General features: G+C 34.5%; 2 protein-coding genes across 4 annotated transcripts in view; one reads left to right on the top strand and one right to left on the bottom strand.

Annotated features, from left to right (window-relative positions):
- SLC44A5 (solute carrier family 44 member 5) overlaps positions 1–23,571 on the bottom strand; it is a 322,073-nt gene that overhangs the window by 251,855 nt on the left and 46,647 nt on the right. The window contains exon 2 of one of the 3 annotated variants that reach the window (XM_012787716.3): positions 4,704–4,779. The exons of 1 other annotated variant lie outside the window; for it this stretch is intronic. In XM_012787716.3, coding sequence (XP_012643170.2) covers positions 4,704–4,716 — 13 coding nt within the window. In that variant the 5' untranslated portion in view covers positions 4,717–4,779. Of the gene's footprint in view, positions 1–4,703; positions 7,005–23,571 lie in introns of those variants that run through there. One more of the 3 variants, XM_075999403.1, reaches the window with a different exon arrangement.
- ACADM (acyl-CoA dehydrogenase medium chain) overlaps positions 1–23,571 on the top strand; it is a 277,105-nt gene that overhangs the window by 143,732 nt on the left and 109,802 nt on the right. The gene's annotated exons all lie outside the window — the stretch shown is intronic.

Raw genomic sequence — 23,571 nt, forward strand, 5'->3', positions numbered from 1 at the left:
TTTTGAATCAGTTCTGTCACTTACCTCTGCAACCTAAGCAAATTACTTAATATTTCTGAGCCAAAGTTTTCTCTCTTATAAAATAATCATTACAAAACTTATTTCACAGTGTAGTCCTGAGGACTGTGTGAAAAACACAGGAAAACTGTCCCCATGATAAAAAATAAATAAATAAATTTCTTCTTTCATTTCCTTTTTACTAGTAAAGAAAATACCTATACAAAATGATTCTGAATGTTATATATGGCTTAAAAACTTAAGTAGCACGCCAGTGTCCTATCTATGCAACTGTAGTTTATATTGCTAATTTGAAGTGACAACTATTCATATATGTAATTATATGTAACATTCATATGTAATTATATGTAATTATTCAAGTATGTAATTATATGTGAAATTTGAGTGAATTATAATACTGTACAATCATCTAGGTGAACAATTAAAATTGGTACCACAATCTGGATCTCTTTTTCCAGAAATATGTAGCAACTTTATTTCTCATTTAACCAATCTCACTACAGTAAAAGAGAGAAAATCTATTCCTCATCAACTGAATGATAGCAATGTGCTGTGGCCTCTTTTCCGTGGAGTCCACTTCTTTTGTGTTAGATAGTATCTTTAAGAATATTTTTTGCTTATCTGTCTTCCAGAGCCTGTTTATGGCCTCTTAACATTTTAAATATAGTGACCTATACAATGTTAGGAGCAAAATACGTACAATCCCGAAAAAGGAAGAAGGAAAGAAAGGTATGTTTGATGCATCTAACACAGTAGGCAGAAACAGTCTTATGGCCAAAAACAGCAGCAAGCTTCTCTGTCCATCATCAAACTGAGTTGTGCCCCCTAGCTATCAATAGGAGGTAGCCAGTGGGCATCACATTAACATAGAATTTCTGCCATTGAAAAGACAAGATGAAGAGGGAAGAAAATTATTAATTGTTTCAGAATCCATTTCTGGTTTAGCATTCTATATACACAGAACTGCTGGCTTATTTCTTACACATAGGTTATAAATATTTTTCATTCTTTTATTCATTCATTAAACATTTTCTGGATGCCTTTTAGAATCCAAGCACTGCACTAGCCACTATGGATACAAACGATAATTTCTTTCTTTAAAAATTCTGTTTCACGACGAGAGGGACAGAGAAGTAAACAAATAATTATAACACAGTGAGATGATAGCTAATGTACACACAACATGCCACGGGAACTCAAAGAAAGAAGTAATTAACTTTGCAAAAATATGGCAACGTTACAAATTGGTGAGGCATCTTTTCAAGGGGCTATGATAATCTTCTCTGTAATATTCCCAGGTTGACGTCAACACTGCTGCAGGATTGAGGCCAACCACAGAAGCAGAATAGAAAATCCAAGAATGAACAGATGGGTCTTGATCAGCTATACTTGCCTTGAGGTAGGAGAAAAAGTGTTATTGTCTTTACCTTCATTTATTAGTCTTTTCTTACTTGTGTATGTTTAATTTTTATATGATTTTTTACTTTATTAATTCCATCTAAATAAGTCAACTTCTATATTCTGTAATATTAGTATGCTCGAAGGTATGACCATTGGACAGTATAGATAAATACAGACACAATGTAGATGAAGGTGTGGATATAAATATAGATGTAGATGTGGAGGTAAGTGCTGAAATAAATATAGATGGATTCTTATTTCTTGAAATGTTTATGACATAATACTTAAATTTCACAATGAAAATTGTCTTTTAGGCAATTTCATGACAGAAAAAAGTGAACATAAGTTATAGCATTTATTGGCACTTAGTGAAATTAAGATGTTACTATTAATAATTAATACAGATAAATCCTCAGTGTACTTTGAGACATTCTATAAAGACTTTCTTTCAATTGAAGAAGTGTATAAAGAGTGAATTGAGGCACTCTCATTTAAGCTAAAGTAGAAAGACTGGGTAAACTGTTAGCGTGAAAATCTTGTTTAAATATCTATTGGATTTGTTGTTAAAGCATGAATTTGGAAACATAAAATTCACATTAGGCTCACAAGAAATTTATTATTCCTCTTTGAGGCAATTTTTAGTGCTAAATAGTTTGTCCAAGTCTCATCTTGGTTATCTTCAGCTTTGGCATTTCTCTTTGTTGTCCCTGAAACCCTACGTCGCCCTGGAACTATCTACATAAAAATATTAGTGTTTCCCTCCATGACCCCTACCCCAGTCAGAGAAGCCAGTGGCACATTCTGAAATGAGGCAGATATGATACTAGGGCACCAGGCTCTAAGGCACCAGCCTCACCCAGGGTCTGGGTCTGCCTTGAAGAATCCACTCCAAAGAGTAACAGTTGTCACTCTCCCTGATTCTGTCCTGAGGTCCTGTTGCCCTGTCCCAGTGGTCACCAAAACCAAAATGCTCTATCTCCTGACAAATTCAAGAGAATATAGTCACATTGTTATTATTATCCATCAATCTAACAAGAAGACATGAAAGTCTTAAATTTTATCTCTACTTTAGTCATATAATTAACCCTTTTCACAAACTTTCCTTTGTACCTTTTCTCTATATAATGAAGACCACAGTGCCCATGGATATAGCCCAGTGCTTTTATTCTGCTCATCTGTCAATTCTGTATAAGTAATTTTTGGTCACTGTTCTTGATGAATTTCTCTTATAACGCCTAGCACACCTTCACAGGTAATTTTATATCCAATGAATGTTTTCTACTGATAGTGGTGCCAGATTTTCCATTCCACTCTAACAAGTATCCAAGTGTTGTCCTATGATTGAATAAGTTTTTGCCAAGATCTATTATTTTCTAAGATTTTTGTGGCAGATTTCTAACCAACTTAGTATTTTCATTTCATTGCATGTGCACAAAAACCCCAGTATGAATTAAAAAATAAAAAGTAAATGTCCTCATGGAGTGAGCTGAGTAATGATTCAAGTCCAAGGATTCTGACTCATAAATGGAGAAAGTCATTCATTAACTTAAAGTGAAAGGAATGCAAGCTATTCAATATTAAACAGAGGCCAACAGAATCATTAATTAGTGGAAATTTTTTAAAAGTGGATGCTACTGTGAAAGAAATGGTTTATTTCTGATGGTGAAAGTTGTGATATCTCTTCTAGGTTATCTAACGGTCAACATTCAGAAAAAAAGATAAATATTAGATGAGCAACATGTAAAAGGGTAACACTCAACTTTGAGTGTATCATAGTTACCAAACACCAGGAGCATGCCAGGTACATAGTTTTGAGAAATTGTTTTCCCTTAAAGTATTGTTAGACATAATAGCAACACTTTGCTTTCCGCTAACATAAGCCAAACCTAAACTACAATGCAGTTGAAGTAATATAATACTGCCCTAATAATTCTATTTGAAATTCACTTAACCATTTGTAACATGCTTCTCAATTTCTATCTATGAACAATAATGAAAATCACCATTTATTTAGTATATAAATATAATACTATATCTCAGGCACTGTAACAATTTAATCATTAAGTCTGTGAGATAATTATTGTTATTCTCTTGTACAGAAGAGCAAATAGGCTTAAAATTCTAATATAATCTGCCCTAGGCATGAGTATATTAACACTGTACACATGCATAACAGAAAATGTCTTTTAAGTCAGTCATTCCCCAGTTTTCATACTTGGGAGACAAGGAGCAATACACACTCAAAGGGCAGAGGCCCTGGACATACTATCCCCTGTAAACATATTCACAGGATCAGACAGACGCCCCATCAGTGATTGCCCACACAGTACAAAGTATTTGCAGCCTTTGAGAGCGTGCATAGATTGAAACATTTCTTGGGCCTTCTTTTACAGTCTTGTTAGACAGAACCTTTAGATCCTATTTTTAATAATTCGTTTAATCTTTTTTAATATACTCAGTCAAAGATCAAAGCTGCTGCTTAACTTAAAGCTACACATTCTGTACTTTCTACTTTAATTTGTACTTATGCCACATTTTACTTTTTTTTTTTTTCATAGCAAGGGATAGATTTTCCTTCATGAAGGAATAAAATTTGCCCTTAAGGAAATGGTATTCATTTTCAATAAACATTTACTAAATAACCACCCTTTCAAAAGTCAAAGGCTAAATCTGCATAGGGTAAAAAGATGGATAAGACCTGGTCTGTGCCAATAAGGGGCTTAAAATCAAGTTAAGGAGACAGAAATAGTTTGAATCAGCAGCAAAGTCTGAGGTGGAGCCTCACATTCCTTCTCCAGGGAACAACTTCTGACACTATGTTGCTTCTCTAAGGAACAAGCTCTGGCTTTGTCCAGATATGGGGAAGGGGGCTAAAACAATAATCCTCTGTGATAAAATGTTAGAACAAAAAGATTCTGGTTCTAGCAATAACTCTTGGGGACAAGGGCGATGCAGGAGAAAGGGAGCAGTTTCCAAGCTGACCTAAGTGTGCCTGGGGATGGGGCTTTACCAACTCACAGCCCCTGCTTGTCGCATTCCCAAGAAGCACTGCCACGGGGAATCCCCAGGGACAGCAGGGACGATGCCATGCATCTCAGGGACCTTGAGATAGGGAAAGATTGAGAACCACAACCTGGAATATACTGTAGTTTTTCAGGTGCAGCCCCTAATAACACTATAATGTATTTTCATTTTTCTATTTTCTCTTAGTTAATATTGAACAAAGAAGAATATTTGACACAAAAGTCCAGAGCAAGAGGGACTTAATTCGAGTAGGTGATTACCTTCATCATTCATTAAGATAAGAGGGTGTCTTCAGAAAGAAGGCCTCAATCACAGCAGAGTTGCTTAGAAAGGAGTCTGTGATAAAAAACAAGTATGAAGATGGTTATCTAAAGCAAATCGTTTTAATTCATCAAAAATCAACCTTTTGGGAATACTCTCATAACTTACTTTGATTTACCCTGCTTAAAAACCCAGAAAATTAGACATAAAATACTGCAGGTATCTACTCTTTTGAGAAGAAGCCTTTCTCCTTTTTATTCCTAAAATAAAATTCTCAGTGCCACAGCTTTTTGAATCTGTGCCAGTCCTTATTTTTATTCCTTATCTACTTTCACACCTCACATTCCACCTGTAAAATGCATCCTAACCAGTTGATGTTTCTATCTTATCTTCCACCCACATTCACCCTTTGTTTAACACTTACATTTAGGTGTTTATGCTTTGCTGCCACACTGATTACAAAATTGTGATATATGACATTTTTGTTTTGAGTTCAACATTTATTCTCTGTTTTAATTTTAGGGGGAGTGTTTTTCTTTTTAATGACTATACAACACATAAGTCTGTAAAAATTTAAGTTACAGAAAAGCATAGAAACCACTGCTAAATTTTTGGTAGTTTTCCTTTCAGTACTTTTTCTATGTATGTTGTTTAACTTTTTATTTTGAAATAATTTTAGACTCACAGGAAAATTGCAAAAATAGTACAGAGAGTTCACATACACTCTTCACCCAGCTCTGTTAAAATGTTAACATCTTCCACAACCATAATATAATTGTCTAGCTCTTCTTTGAATACTTTGACAAGGTTAAAATTATACTTTTTGATTGCTGCTTTTTACATTTAATATGATAGTATAAGCATTTATATTATTTTGAATTCTTCAGAGATATTAATTTAATGTCCAAGTAATGTCATTCCACATCAATGCGTATTTTACTTAAATATTTTCACATTGTTGGATATTGAGATTGTTTGCAATGTTTTCTATTATTAGAAGCTCTCAGGCTGGGCGTGGTGGCTCATACCTGTAACCCTACCACTTTGGGAGGCAGAGGCAAGAGGATTGCTTGAACCCAGGAGTTTGAGACCATCCTGAGCAAGAGCGAGACCCCAATGCTACAAAAAATAGATAAATTAGCTGGGCATGGTGGTGCACACCTGTGGTCACAGTTACTTGGAAGGCTGAGGTAGGAGGATCACTTGAGCCTAGAAGCTTAAGGTTGCAGTGAGCTATGATGATGCCACTGTACTCTAGCCTGAGAGTCAAAGTGAGACCTTGTCTCACACACAAAAAATAAAACCCACACAGATTTTCATAATAATTTTTTAAATATCTACTAATTTTATAGGCTGAACATTTTTTAAATTTCTTTTTTTGATTATATTATTGAAAGTGAACATTTTGAATGCCTATTGGTCATTTTTATTTCAGCTTCTGTAAATTGTTTATTCAGACCCTTTGCCCATGTACTAATTGGCATATGAATATATTAATATTACTTATAAATTTGCATGATGTTTACATATTAAGAATATTAAGTTTTTGACTTTTCATTGTTTTGCCAACAGAAACAATTTTGCCAACTGAAAACAAAATATCTCCTAATTGAATGACATTTTCATAAAAAAGGACTTTCATTTTTTAATTCAGTGTTTCTCAAACTGAGATCCACCAACCTCTAAGCATCTGAAGATGTGACTCCTTGGACCTAAGGGAATTTCTTTCCTTTAAAAAAGTCCATATATTATCCAAATTCAACAAAAACTGCAATAGGTACAAAGGTCGAAGGAGGAATCCCCTCTTATAATGAGATGCCATGTCATACACAATAAAAACAGTTTATCAAAGCATCAGTTTGCACTGCATATTCCCTAGTGTTAATTATTGTACACTATTTAGAGGTATTATAAATATTCATAACTAAACTAAAAACTAATTGCTTTTTTGTTTCTACAAATGGAAAATCAGAAAGCTATATTTCATTTCTGTAATACCAAATTGCTTAAAATTCCCAAAGCACCCCAAGCTCTCTTATGTCACCTGCTTCTGCTCCCTTTGCCTGGAATACTCTCTTACTCCACCCCTCCTCCCCCACCAACTGGAAATCTCCTGTGCCTCATTGCATCCCTCCACCATATTCCCCTCAATATTGTCTTAATTGTGGTATTCTCTGCTAACTTGTTTCTTATGTTTACTTTTACGATTGCATTATCCTGACATATTGTTTTAACAGCTGTCACCCCTCAGAACTGTCATTAACTTGAGAATGAGAGATTTAGTCATCACTGTAGCTCCAGTGCTTGGCAATGTTTATATATATATATATATATATATATAAAATATATAATATATATTATATATAACATATAAATAATATATATAAATATATATTATATATATTTAGAGAGTTTATTAATATTTATAAAATGTATTGAGAGTTTATTATTAATGAGAATTTATTAATATTTATAAAATGTATTATCCATATAAGGTAACAATCTTCCAGGAGAGTTATAAGAAACTCAACCTTATCTTCTAAATTATGCTGATAAATAATACTGCAAGTTCAGCTTCCAACTCTGCCATCAGTTCTGTCTCATAGGAGAGCCACAACTTCATTTTGACACTGTCATATGCTTTCTATTCCATGACAAGTGACTCAAGCCAAAGATAACACCTTTCCTCAGGCAGTGACTAATAATCACTTTTTTTCTTGAATTTTTTATATTGAAATAATTTCAAACTTAGAGAAGAATTGGAAGATGCTATGGCTTAAATGTTTGTCCCCTCCCAAACTCATGTTGAAACTTAATTGCCATTGTAACAGTATTAAAAAGTGGGACCTTTAAGAGGTGATTAGATCCCGGGGGCTCTGCCCTCATGAATGGATTAATGCAGCTATCTCAGAAGTGGGTTTCTTATAAACAACAAATTTGGCCCTATTTTTCTCTCCCTCCTCTTTCCCTCCCTGCCCTTCCACCATATGATGCCTTCCACCATGTTCCAATGCAGCAAGAAGGCCCTTGCCAGATGCAGCCCCTCATTTTTGGACTTCCAAACCTCCAGAGCCATGAGTTAATACATTCTGTTTATTGTAAATAACCCAGTTTATAGTATTCTGTTATAGCAGCATAAAATGGACTAAGACAGAAAAATGGAACAAAAAACTGTTGTATGCCTTTTAACCATATTCATCGATTGTTATCATTTTGCCATATTTGATTTCTCTCTTTCTCATACATACCACAAAATATTTTTCCTGAATCACTTAAGACTTACTTGAAGAATTATATCCCTTTATCCCTACTTCAGTGTTCATTTCCTAAGAACAAAGATCTTCTCATATATAACCACAGCACTTTACCAAATCCAGGAATTTAACATTTATACACTACTCTTATCTAATATACAGTCTATATTCATTTTTCCCAATTGTCCCAATAATGTCCTTTACAGATTTTTTTTTCTTCCAATCCAGATCCAAGACCACTTGTTACATATAGTGGGCATGTTTTTTAGCCTCCTTCATCTGGAACAATTCTTCACATTTTCTTTTTCATAACATTGAAATTTTTTGGAAGTACAAGGGTAATCATTTTGAAGAATATCCCTTTGGGTCTGTCTGATATTTCCACTTAATTAGATTCACATTATGCATTTCAGCAGGAATACTGCATAAATGATGTTGTTCCTTTCTCAATGTATCACATCAGAAATCATATCTCAATCATATCCCATCATTGGTGATATTAACTTTGATCACTTAGTAAGTTGGTGTTGGTTTCTCCACTCTAAAGTTATCATTTTTAAATTTTTATCTTTTAATGAATAATTAATCTCTGGGGACATATTCTGACATTATGTAAATAATCTGTTTCTCTTCAAACTTCTGGCATCCATTGATTCTTCTTCTGAACCAATCATTTCCATAATGGTTACAAAATATTTTTCTACCTCCACTATTCCTTCTATTATTGCATAGTTGACCTAACCGTTCTTTTCTCTGAAAGTTCTTCTCATTGATTTTTATTTTTATTTATGATAAGTGTATCCAAATTCAAGACTTTTAAAAAAGGTATCTTTAAATTAATTTTTAATTTAATCATATTACCTTTAATTTTTCATTTCTAATGTTACATGCTACAAAGCCCAGAGTTGAAAATTCATATTGTTTAACTAAACTATTTTCTGTTTCATAAAACTTTTTTTAAAACTTCTAAGTCTTGCTTCAAACTTCTAATTATAATTCAAGACTAGCTCTGTCTTGTTCCAGTGCTACCTAATCGGTGCTGGAGAATGTATAACTCTCACCTAGGAATCTTGTTAATATATCTCAAATTTTATGCAGACCAATTCTCATTTTTATTGTGTATCATCACACAGTAGAGAATAAGAAAGAATTGATTAAAGGAACTAGTCCCTTTAATTGAGGGACTAGTTTCCTTCTATTCCACTAATTCAATTTTGTATTCAGGCAAGAATCAAAATGAAATCCTCAGAGAATGGATTTAAATTCAATGATTCTTTTAAAATGTGTTTACTATTAAGCAACTACTATAATAAATAATAATTTAGGCAATTTTGCTACTAAATATTATCCAAATTCTTTATTTCTGAAGCTCTATCTCTAGTCAGCAGATTAAGAGTTATTGGTCCCAAGTATGGAGTTTTCCAAAATCAAGAAGTGCCACTCTATCTAAAAGGGACTAACAAAGACTCAAAGACGACAAATAACACTTCATAGGTCTATGAAGATTATTTACCAAAAAGATCATCAAGAAACAGGCAACATCAATTGTGTACAGTGAAAAATAATTCAAAACTTGGAAATGTGGCATGGAGAATCATGGATTTTCAGAGCTGGAAAGTACCTCTGTGGCCATATCCATCCCAGTGCTCTCATTTTCTAGAAGAAGAAATCGAGGCCAGGGGACATGACATGAATTCATGTCTGAGCAAATAAGGATGAAATATTAATTAAAAACACAAACACTATATTAACAATGGCTGTAAAAAAACAACACACAAACAGAAGGTTGGTGATCTGAAGAGTGTAATCCATTAGTATTTCCATAACACAATTTAGGATTTGTCAAGCCCTGCCTAGTTCTCTATCTTTTATACCTTTCCTCTCCCAAAAGCCATGGCTAAAATCTCAGTCCCAGCCAGGTATCTAGAGACAATCCTCATTTTAGACAGGTAGAGATCAAAGGAAATCCAGCCAACTTCTCTCAAATCGATATCAATTTAATCATGCTGTTTTTCTCACCTAAGCTCTAATTTTATATACAGAGGTTTTGCTTTGACTCCTTGACCAAATTCCTTTCTTGAATACAGTTTGGGTAAATAGACCCTGAACAATTGCCTTGTTTGTTGTGCTTGAGTGCCAGCCTTGGTTAACTGCCTAGTAAAATATGAAGACTAGGACTATACATTGTTCTTGCCAAGCTCTGCTTCTTCTTCCCACAGAGGGAAAACTTAACCACAAATCCCAGACCAATAATTGACCTCCATCACTTGACCACTCACCTGCCTAGATCTTCAAATATTGATAAAACTAAAAATTCTCCACCACCACACTATTCATTCTTAGTAAACCTCTGTCGCTATACACTGGATTACTCCACCTCACTTCCAACACCTGTGATCGTCCTCATTTGTTTGTTTACTCAGACAAGATGAGGCTTATTCGGGGTGGTACGGCTGTAGACTTTACTCATTTATTCAACAAACATTTATGGAATAACTCTTCTATGCCAAGTAGTGTGTTAAGCCAGGTGCAGATAGTAGTGAAGAAAAAAGGCATACTTTAATTCCTGACCTAAAGGAACTTACAGTCTTGTGAGGGCAATAGACCATAAATGAGTTCACAAAGAAAAAAATAATGTACTTATAAGGAAAAAAAAAGTGTTACGAAAAAAATAAGGAATAAGAGAGTTCAGTCAGGGAAAATGTCTTTGGAAAAATAACATTATGGCTGGAGATTAGAAAGATAATAAAGTAGCCAGTGAAACACTGGAAAAAGTATTTCAGACCAGAAAACAGCAGGTGTCAACACCCTAAAAAGGTTTGGGGAGTTAGAGAAACTAAACACAGGCCAATTTGACTGGAATATATTGAGGGAAGAGGAAGGATGAGAAAGCAGAGGCAGACCATGCAAATCCTTGTAGGCGATGGGAAGGAATTTGGATTACTTTATAATTGTAATAAGAAGTCATTGAAGGCTTTTAAGTGGGGAAACATGATTTTCGTTTTTAAAAGATTACTCTGGTGAGTTGAAAACAAGTGTTCAAACAAAAACATGCACACAAATGTTCACAGCAGTATTATGTATAATAGCCAATGAGTAGAAAGAACACAAATGTCCATCAATTGAGGAATGGATAAACAAAAAGTTAAATATCCAAATAATGAAATATTATTTGCCCACTAAAAGAAATGAAGTACTGGTACATGCTAAATCGTGGAGGAACCTTGAAAAAATGATGCTAAGTCAAAGAAGCTAGACAAAAAAGGCCACAAATGTATGATTCCATTTATATGAAATGTCCAAAATAGGCAAATTCATAGAGAAAGAAAATAGATCAGTGGTTTCCAGGAGATAGAAAAGGGGAGATGGAGAATAATTGCTTAATGGATAAGGGTTTCTTTTGGGGGTGATGAAAATGTCCTGAAATTAGATACTGGCAATTGTTGCAAAACATTGTGAACATACCAAAAGCCACTTAATTGTATACTTTGTAAATCGTTAAAATGATGAATTTTATGTTATGCAAATTTTACCTAAATAATAAAAACATTCTTTGGACAATAGATTGGTTTGCAGGAGAGAAGATCTAACTGCTACACAGAGCAGGCCATATATGGACCAGAGCAGCAACAGCAAAGATGGAGGAAAGGAAATATTCCACTGTGTATCTTGGAGGTACATTTACAGGATTTTCTGTTGTCAGGAACTGAACACGGGAGAGGGAAAGGTAGGATCTAGAATTACTCAGAGGCTTCAACTGAAAGAACATCTTTTAATAAGAAATGAAGGACTCAACTTTGAACATGTTAACCCTTGAGATGTCCATGACCCAGTCTGGACCACACTATGAGAAACTTCCACTTTCTATCATATTCCTTTAATTTTCCTAAACTTCACTTTCCTCATCTACAAAGTAGGACTATTAACAGTAACTATCTCTGATGGTTGTTGTGAGAATGAAATTAGGTAATTGATGTAAAATTCTTAGCACACTTCCTAACAAATAGCAGATCCTCAATCACTGTTAGAGATTATTACTGTTGTTATAATTTTTGCCCTGATTACTACTTATTCCACAAGCTGCTTCTCTGTCCCTCCTTGTAGCACCTGCAGATGCTTGGCCCACACCAGAGGGCTGGTTTTGAATAAAATCTCAGGACCTCCCAATTTGCTCTGTGTTACTGCAGTCAATGAGCCCACAACAGACAATGAGCCCACAACTGGCCACAATCTGAGATATCAATATTTTGACAGAGAGGGACCTGACTGGCTGAAAATAACATTTGGTTCCCTTAGCCAGGCAAGTATATTCCAACGGTAGAGAAGGTGTATTGACCTCTAATAACTGCATGATAATTTTCTTTATTAACAGCACCCAACTAACTTTCTTCTAATTGTCTACTTTCATGGCATTCTCCTGTCCTTAATTTTATTTCCCCAAGCCTTCTTTCCCACAGGGAATAAAATGTGCTGACAAGCTGACAGGAGTATTCTAGTCTATTTGGCAGTTAATTTCCTCATAGAGACTTGTAAATTGATGTTCTGGTTTATAATCAGACTCTCGTATGTTTGGCTAGAAGGAATCAATTTGCCTGGGCCTGTTAACCTCTGGGTGACCACAAAATAACCCAGTTTTGAACCTGAAAGTTGTGTATCAGACCCTGGGCAATGTCAATCTACTAAGGAATTACACATACACTGTGACACTAGGCTAGAAACAGCCATTCAAATTTCATAACAAAATATTTCAAAGAGTTGTCATGAATATCAAGTGAATTTATATATATATATATATATATATATATATATATATATATATATATATATATAAAAGTGTCTGGCACATGTTATACCTTCAGTAAATATTAGTTTATTTTTTTATTTTTAAACCATATGCAACTCAACAGGGAAAATAATCCAATATGAAAGATTTCATATGAACTGAAATGAAACTAACTTTTTTTTGCATTTCATCTCAGTCTACCCCTAATCCTTCCTCCTCCAAAGAGTAGAAATTCTGTTTAGTGTTCTCATTTTTGTGACTACCTTTTGCAATTGGCTATTTTCATATTAGGTTATTAAATATGAAATGTCAGATTTCAAATCAAAAGTTTAGTTTGTTATTTACCAAACAAGAAGCACTACAATTAATCAAAGTATGCACCTAAATTATCAACACAGTTTTGCCATATTAACAGTAGCTTGTTTATGCCAGCAGTGACAAAGCCTAGACATCGAGTGGCAATGAAATCATGAAGGGTGTTTCCTATGGCTTGGTGAGAACTGAATATTTTTCCTTGCAAGAAGTGGCCCAAAGCTGTGAAGAAGTGGTCATCAGTTGGTGCAAGGTCTGGTGAATACGGTGGACCACAGAGAGTTTCCAAGTCAGCCTCTGTAGTTCGAGCAGCACTGTTTGTACAACATATCTTGCAAGATTGGCCTGTTTTTATTGACCAATGTCAGCTGCTTAATCACAAGCATCTTCACCATTTCATCCAGTTGGTTGCAGTAGACATCCACTGTAATTCACTGACCAGGTTTCATGAAGCTGTAGTGGATAATACCAGCGCTGGACCACCAAATAGACACCATTAGCTTTTTTGATGAATATGCAGTTTTAGACTGTGTTTCCTCACTTCATCTTTATCCAACCATTGTGCCAAACACTTGCGATTGACAAAAAGAATCCATTTTTCATCACACATCACAATATGGTGTAGAAATGGTTTGCGTTTACGTAGTGACAGCAAAGAAAGGTAAGCTTTGAGACGATTTCTCTGCTGACACTTGTTTAATTTATATGGTACCTATCTATCCAACTTCTTTACCCTGCCAATTTGTTTCATATGGTCCAATATTTTTGGAATAGTGACATCAAACCTTGTTGCTAATTCATGCATAGGTTAAGATGGATTCACTTCCACTACAGCTTTCAGCTCATCATTATCCACCTTGGTCTCTGGTCACCCAAGGCTCATTTTCAAGATTAAAATCACCAGAACAGAACTTCTCAGAACATCAACGTACTGTGCGCTCATTAGCCACATCCTTCCCAAACACTTCACTGATATTTAGAGCTGTCTGTGCTGCATTGGTTCCACAATGGAACTCATATTTGAAAATAACACGAATTTTTAACTAATCTGTGGTTTCACAAAAGTTACTGTAAAAAAACCTGGAAAGTTAATCACAAGCCAAACCGGGTGCTTGAAAGAAGGAGGATGTACCTTCATAATAAAAATAAAACAAGAAGCGTCAAAGTGAAATGTCAGAGATATCAACTGTCAAACTTAGGTACTTAAGGAAATTGGACATTTCATATTTAAAAACTTAATAGTTCTTCACTCAGTAATGCTTACAGACAGTATTAGTGCAAATAAGAACGATATCTGACAATGACCTTATATATTCTGAGAAATAATTTACTCACAAGCTCTGTCAACTCAGTTCATCCTACAGTGTCCCTCAGTGTCCCTTCCATCTATAATATCTGTATACTACATTCACTACTGAATCATTAGCACTTAGCACCAAGTTGGTGCTGTTGCCATTTATGTTGAATGATTGGATATATGTATTGTAGGACTCTATATTTCTCACAAATCTAATAAGTAAGCCCAATTTTTACAATAAAGAAAATGGAAATCAGTCACTAACTTGCTGTACATAAAAGCGTAAAGTTCTAGGTTAAAGAAATATGACAAAAAATTCATTGACTAAAAGTTGAGAACAGTCTTTCATGTAGGCTTTCTATATGCCAACTTTCACATCATTATAAAGGATAAGTGAATGGATGTATTAATCAATTGATCAATAAAAATACTTTATTCATACAAAAAACATACCTTGTTGAATTTTTTTAAAGCATAAATTTCCTGGCTTTTTTTTCATTTGAACTTTTCTTCCCACCTCTGAATGCTCAGAAAGCCTTGCACATAGTACCTAACTTGACAAATCTATCCCTTTGAGTTTCTGTTGCTTTTAAGAAAAGATGACACCCTTCAATATTGATTATAATCACAGTACAAAAGAGAAAATTCCATTTGCAGGCGTTTGATTTTGTAGTGGCATATTTACTTTCTAGAAGTTAGCTTTTGATCTCACCTATTCCACATTTGTGACTATAAAATAATTACAAATTATAACTTTTCTATCTCTTTAAACTTTGTGTAATGAACAGTTTAAAGAACATGGGGGATTTTTAAAATTCCATTTAATCTATCACAATTGGCATTTAGCAGAAATCTGGACAACAGTTTAAAAAATTAACGTAATGAGTCAAGAATGGAAGAAATTGAGTTCACAGAAAAAGTGTTATTGTATTTTCTAATAAACTTCACACTTTAAAGAAAAAGTCTACTGTATTTCTTATTTCTTGTTTCCTCTTTTATCTACAATCACTGCCACCTAAATGAAATTATTTGTATTTTCTGGGCTTTAGTTTTTCTTAGTTCAATTAGTTCAATTTAATAAGTATTGACTACCTATTGGGAACCAGCCACTATGCTAGGTTCTAAGGAGTCAAAGATTAATAAGACATATTTTCTTACTTTCATGAAGCTCATGTCTTAGTCATTGTGTGTTGTTGGGTTTTTTTCAAAGTCTCTGCCCCACAGCCATTGCAATCAGAATAATTTTACTTTTACTAGTTTTATATTATGGGGTTTAATATAAGGTATTACTGGTAGATGTTTGAAAAATCACTAGTCTGGGAGAAACTAGAATCATTTAAATAATTATAATATAGCATCACACAGGCAATAACGGATGTATTGTCCTAGCCTAGGTTTTCCAGAATATAAAGCTTAAGATAAAGAAGTGTAATTTAGGGAGCAAGAGCTAGGGAAGTGGGGAACACATCAGGGAAGAAGGGAAGGTCAAAAAAAAGATTCATACAGAGTTGACTGGCCACCCAAACAGATGGCTGTATGTTCAGCCTGATGGGACACCCTTTCCCTGATAATTTCTCAGGGGAAGAAAGCCAGGAGCATTTATCCATTACTATTGCCCCCTAATGGTCAAAGGTGGTCCCCTAGAGCATTAGCTCTCCGTTATTTCTGGGTTGCACATGCATGAGTGCTGGGCAAAATCCCAGGGATGTCCCATGCTGCTTCACCATCAGTAAAGAATACCTGGAGGAGGAGCAAGAGGTAAATTGCACCGGCCTGAAGCAGGGCACTGTCAGAGTGTACCCACAAGAAACTGGACAGCACCTTCATAGAAATGGTCGCTGCAGTCACAGCTGGAATAAGAAGTTAGACCAATAAAATCTGAATTGTGAAAAAAGCATCTGATACAAGCATATATAAAGCACAGAAATAGAACTGAGTAGAGAATGATTAATTCTGCCTGGATGGAGAACAATTTAAAAAAGTTTCACAGATAAACAATTACTCAGGAAAAAAATCTTAAAATTAATTGAATCAAGTATCAGATGGCAAAAGGGGATGAGTAGTCCAGAAAGAAGGAACAATATATAAGATATAGAAATTTGAAACAGCAAGATGTATTTGAAGAATTGTAAGAAAATGCATACCTGTTTTCCTAGGGTTGAAGTAACAGTAGATGGGGTTACAAATGTGGACAAAGCCCAAAATATAATAGATTTCATAATCTACATTAGAAGTTTAAATTTAATACCAGAAAAAAATGGACAATCATTTGAAGGGCTTTAAACAAAAATGTGAATTTGGGGGCATGTGTAAATGGAATTATACTGATTAATATTGTTATAATTGTGAAATGAGAAGTGGAATATGTGAAACGAAGTAGTAAATACAAAATGGTAGGATATTGCCTTTAAATACATTCTATGTTAAAGATACATATTGTAAGCCCTAGAGCAACCACCAAAAAAATATAATAAAAGGTATAGCTGAAAGGTCAATAGACAAAATAAAATGGAACACATTAAAAAATTCAATCAGCCCAAAAGAAGGCAGGAAAAAGGTAACAGGAAAAAAAACAGAAAAGACAAAATGAAAACAAGTAGCAAGAGAGTACCCTTAGCCCCAAACATTTCAACAATTATATTAAATGGATTAAACCCTTCAATTCAAAGGACAAATCAATGCAACATGGTTAAAGCTCACAGATACTATGCTGAGCGAAAGAAAAAGAGTACATAGATGAACAAAGATGAACACCTCAAAACAATCATGTTGAGTGAAAGAAGCTGGGCTCATACCCCACACCCCCAAAGATAGAGTACATATTATATAGTTCCATTTATATAAAATTTTAGAAAAAGAAAGCTTATCTATAGTGATATAAAGCATATCGCTATATGCTTTATATAGTGTGGTGTGGCAGGAGGGGGTTATGGGGAATGATGAAAACGAGGGATTACAAAGGAGAAGGAAGAAGTCATCACAGTTGACAGGTATATTCATTATCTTGATTGTGATGATGGCCTGAAGCTTTCTCTGGCCCCTCTCCCTCCAGGAAGAATTAATCACATTCTAATCTGTTAATCTGTTCTACTTCTGTGCCATATTCACAGGTAATACATATGTCCAAACTCAACAAACTGATCCCTTTAATTATGTGCAGTTTACTGTAGTCAATTATACCTCAGCAACGCTGTTTTTAAAAACAACTATGTAAGACAAGACATAGTTCTCATGTCATAGCTGTACTGAGTAGCATATGATCTATATTAAAACCTAAATTTCTAACATTAAATATAATGAAGAAAATGTTCAAGTTAGAATATGACATTAGCTAACCCTTATTAAGTTTTTACTCTGAGCCATGTACTTTGTTAAGCCTCTCACTTCTGTTTTATCATTGCATCCCTACACCAACCATATGAAGTGGATAGAATTAATATTTTCAAGCCATAGTTGAAGAAACTGAGGACACAGAGTTGGAAATATGTTCAACTGTTAGAGAATATCCAACTTCAGTGGCTTAAACAAATAATGGTTGTTATTCTATTTTTTAAAAAATAGGGGTAAAGGGCTGGAAGTGGACAATTCAGGTCTGTTTTAACTGCTAAGCAATGTGAACAACGAGGACAGGAAGGCTCTTTCTCTTTCTGCTCTATTGTGCACAGTGGGCTTACTGACTCATGATTCCATGATAGCTGCTGCATCTTCAGGCATGACAAGACTCCATGTAGGAAGAATAGTGAAAGAGTGAAGAGAAAAAAGACAAAAAGGTCATACTAGCTAAATATCCTAGTTTCCCCAGGGGTCCCACCCAGTAGGCTTTTGCTTAGTCATCATTGGCAAGAATTGTGTCACATGGCCACCCCTAACTGGAAGAAGGGGATTACAAATAGATGCCAGAGGAGCAAATCAGTCATTTCTGCCAGAGCTACTAAGAGACGGAGTCAGAATTTGATTTAGATTTAGCCCCTATGCCTGTGCTATTAACCATGATGCCATATGAATATAATTCTCTATAAATTTTCCCAAAAGGCATCTTAATATGCCAAATAAAGGGGAAAAAATTTCATCCTGAGAAACATTTGACACGGTATGAGTGCACAGGGAGCATGTAGATGATATTTTTTTTAAGTGACACATTACTGCCTTATCTTTTGGAACAATAAGCATAATCCAAAAGGTGGGAGAGAAAGGAAGGAGTGAATACAGGGAATAGGGGATGACAACCTTTAGTTTAACTTCACATCTTTTCTATTCAATAGCTTTGTCTCTCATGTGGCCCTGTGATAGAGCACCAGTTCCCAAATGTCTCATATCTAGAAAGTTCTCTGGCGTTCTGTCAGGGTAATTTTCACATTGTACAAGTGCTATCTGGGTGTGAAGAGGAGGCAAAATAGGCAGAATATCATGTCTAAGAAAATGAATTTTAAAACAGGAAAGTAAAAGAATATGGTTCATATTTATAAGGCTTAAATATTTCCAAATCACTTGCTATTCAAGCCATTTCTAACTATGAGATCAAGCCCATATACTGTTATGTACATAGAGTGTGTCCAGTATTCTAGGCAATTGGAATGCACGTCATATATTTGCTCAAGAATTCAGCAGATGTGAGAAGCATACGTGAGTGTTACTTGCTATTTATGAATCTATTAATATACAATTTTTGGTCTGTGAGTCAAGTGACTAAGAATCTACTTTTTTCAGTCTAAATTATTAAACTTAATTATATATTAGCCTACACCAAAAACATATGGATAAATCAACAGCCATTAATTGACTACCAACTATAAGTCATACATCTTGCTGAGTTCACAAATAAAGCAAAGCATAGTCACTTCCCTCAGGAAAAAAAAATCACAATCTAATGATGACAATTTGATAAGTGCTATAGTAAATCTATGTAATTGGCAGAATAAATGTCCTTCTAATTCTGATTTCCCTTCACATTTTTCATTTTTATTTCTTCTTTAGATGTTAACAGCAAGATAGTTAAGCAAGATGATCAAATAATCATAAGAACACCATAGAGTTTACACCTGAGATTTTAGAAACATACTATATAAATTTTTTAGCAAATTTTTTATTAAATTTGCAAAACAAATTTTCAAATTATTTAACTGGGATAAAACAGTTCCAAAGATCAAGTGTGCTGGTTATGAAGATAAGTCAATTTATTTCCTGTTGGAGATTTCAAACTGCTGCCTAGAAACTAACACAACTAGCATATTGTACTAAAATTGACATAAGTGGGTATTCAAACACAGTTCACTGCCCTTTGTGAACATACATACATGGCAAGCACACACTATTGATTTGCCATTCCACTCAGACAAAAGGAAAAACTCCATACTGCCTTAATATGGCTATTGGTTAGTTAGCAGCTTTTTACAAAGAAAAACAATGTAAAAATCATATTAAAAAAATCCCCAAACTTTTATATAGAACTATAGGACATCTACTGTGCATAATTTTCTTCCATTATCATCAACAATTTTGTAATATTTTGATGTAAGTCCTGAGACTTCAATATTGCATCGTTGTCATAAAACCAATGTTGTCTGATCTGATAAAAACACATTTATGCGGAATCAAACCCACTCAAAAAGAAGGGAAGTATAATACATAATGATCTTGGTCACATATTTTTCCCCAGAATCAATAAAAGATAAAATAACATTATTATTATTACTATTAAATATAAGTCATAATCTCATGGATAGAGATTCAAACAAGATTACCAAAGGTCTGTCTCTTCCCAGGGGAATGTAAGTACTAGGAGGTCAGGGCTTTGATATTTTTTACTGCTACATTTCTAGCACCTACAGTATCTAATTCTGTAGGTGATCAATATTTCAATATCATAGGTATTCAATAAATATTTAATGAATTTAACATTTAGGAAGCATTGGAAGAGTCCTACTTTTGCTAGCTGAATAAAATTAAAAACAGAAAATCAAATGCTTTTAAATTTTAACCATTTTATATCACAAAATTCCTCCAACATCCTGAGGACACTACATCTACTGTTTGAAGAATAAGATTTGGCATTCCTTTTGTCAATAAATTTACTATTAATAATAATAAACTCTGAAATTATACTATGAGATTCCATGTGTAATTATACATAATTGATTTCTCCACTTTTTCACATATTACATAGTACAGATTATGATTCTTTTAATGGTAAATTTGGATCATGCAGAGAAAAGATTTTAGATGAAAATGACCCATGGAAATAGAGACTGATACCTTGTTTGCTGTAAGAAGCCACAACTAAATACCTAGCAAAGTGTTGAATTAGCCCATGGACATGTGAAGGGAAGCCTTGAAGAGAAGTTTTAATTAGAGGTAGTTTTAAATACTATTATTAATAGAATTTTTATATCAGATGTAGCTAAATAGGATTAAATAACTTATTATCAACATAGTTTATGTATTGATTGCTGAAAACATATTTAAAATGTAACTAAATTAGAAATCTGAGTAAGATTTGCCCATTTGCTGAAAGAATAGGCGATTTGTGGCAGGTGACTAATAAACACTTGTTTCAGGGCAAACCTGTTTAAGTGAGTAGAAACTGGGGCTGCTTTCATCCTGGAGGCACTTGCTGAGTCTTTGGAAAGAAGAGAGTGAAAGACCAAATCTGCCATAGACAGAACTTTTATGGGACAAGTGTTAGTTGCTGAATATTGGGTTGTCTCCACATTTTGGTTGTTGTGACTAGTGTTATTATAGACATATCTATATAAGTTTTTCTCTATATGTATATTTTCATTTTTCTTGGGTATCTACCTAGGGATGGAATTACTGTGTCATATGGTAACTCTACATGTACCTTTTTGAGAAACTGTCAAACTGTCTTCCAGAATGCTGAATCATTTTACATTCCCATCAACAGTGTATAAGGGTTCCAGTTTCTTACATCCTCACCAACACTTGTTAGTGTCTTTTTTATTAAAGCCATCCCAGTGGATGTAAAGTGGTATCTCATTGCAGTTTTGATTTGTACTTCCGTAATGACTGATTTTGAACATCTTTTTGTGTATTGTTGATCATGTATATATCTTCTTTGGATAAATGTTTGAACATCTTTTTGTGTATTGTTGATCATGTATATATCTTCTTTGGAGAAATGTCTCTTCAAATCTCTTCAAGCCCATGTTTTATTAGGCTATTTGTCTTTTTTTTCTTGCCAAGTTATGAACTTCTTTAAATATTCTGGATACAAGTCTTTTATTAGATATATGATTTGCAAATACTTTCCCACATTCTATGGTTTGTATTTTCACTTTCTTGATTGTATCATTTGCAGCACAAAATTTTTGAAATTTTGTTGCAGTCCAATTTATCTAGTTTTTGTTTTGTTGCTTGTGCTTTCGGCATCATGTGATAAACATTTGAATGTGTACTCAATAGGCGTCTATGTTGTGCTATACATGATGCATACCAAAATAGTGAATGAAATTTTTTACTGTGCTATCCCGGTTCCTAGTTGCCTATTGCCCACTAAATGAAATTGAAACTTCTCAGTATACTATTCCAGGCTCCTAACTGAATTGTTCAACATTGTCAGACCTAGTGCTTGGGGTTGCCTAACCCTGACAGCCAGAGTTGTCCATTTTGTGACCCAGCCAATTCCAAAAATCTATGTGCATTTCCACTCTTTGCCTTTTGCTTGTGTGATTCCTAGCTTTTAGACTGTTCTGCTTTCCTCTTATTCATATTTTGCACATCAGGCGGCCTCAAACTATGGCCTGCGAGCCACATGTGGCCCGCAGAGGATGTTTATACGGCTGGCCGGGTGTTTTTGCCGCTGCTGCCTGTCTGCTTAGCAGTCCACTCCTCCCAGGCCCACAGTGCGCATATGTGGAACGTGCCTCGCACTCTCCAATGGCCCTCCAATGGTTTGAGGGACAGTGAACTGGCCCCCTGTTTACAAAGTTTGAGGACCCCTGCTGCACATCATTTAACACCATATTCCAGTTTCTGCTTTCTTTTCTTTGACTGCTCATCATTATTTCCTGGTTACATTTACCTGAGCCAGACAATTAGTACTATTAGTAATTATTTATTTACTGTTTGTACAGTTTGTATAATAGTTTGTACAGTTTTTACAGTTCAATTTAACACTTTAACAATATACACTCTTATTTTCTCATGGTTTCATGTTTGTAAGACTATTACTCTCAGTAGGTAACAGGCTTCTTGTGAGCAAGTAAATGTCTGCACATCTACCACAGTGCCCAGATGTTCCACCAACATTTAGTGTTGGCTACTCCCTGAGACCTTTGGCATTTTTAACACAGCAAACAAAAATGTTTGAGGTTATCATCATTTACTGTCATTTTTTTATTTGTTGCTCATTATTATTATTTATCATAAAATGATAGCTATAATCTGATTTGCATTACACTAAGTGAAAGGAGAAAATTTTATTTGGAGATGTAGGTATAATTCTTATCAAGAGCCACATTAATGTAATATTTCTTGTTATAATGAACACAATTTTAGGATCTTTTGATAAAACCCTCCATGGAGATAGTTGTGTAAGTCTACTGCCGTCCCCAACCCCCAGGCTGCAGCCTGGTACCAGTCTGTGGCCTGTTAGGAACCAGGTCAGGTATCACTGCCTGAGCTCCACAACCCTGCTGCCCTTCTCTTCGCCCCTGCCCCCCACCACTGGCTCATGGAAAAATTGTCTTCCATGAAACTTAGGAACCAGCTATCAAAAAGTTTGGGGACCACTGGTAAGAGATACTAATGTTTCCCACATTATTTATTCTTCATATTTTTTTTCTTCTCTGCCCCAATCACATCATCACTTCCCTATGGGAAATATTGGGGGTTTTTTTGTTTGTTTTGTTTTTAGTTACATGAAATGCATTTGCCTTGCTCAATTCTTAGACTTCTTCCATTTAAGTTTTGGAAATAACTCTAAAAATTATATCACCATTTTTTTGTATAATTTTAGTTTCTTATTATTTTTATCAGGGAATTTTAAAGTAATTGCTAAGATATTATAATTTTTGTCTCTCTAATTCTTGTAAAATTTTTCCTTAATCTTTACCTCTGCCAACTCAGGAATTGTGTCCTCTCAGAGTCTGTTTCTCTATCACATGAGTGATCATCTATCTTTCTTGACAGTCTATAATTTTTTTTGCTCCTACACTTCATTTTAGCTGTCACAGAACAATAATAATCCTCAATATGTGAAACAA

The sequence above is a fragment of the Microcebus murinus genome, chromosome 2, assembly GCF_040939455.1.
Source record: "Microcebus murinus isolate Inina chromosome 2, M.murinus_Inina_mat1.0, whole genome shotgun sequence".
Taxonomy (NCBI): domain Eukaryota; kingdom Metazoa; phylum Chordata; class Mammalia; order Primates; family Cheirogaleidae; genus Microcebus; species Microcebus murinus.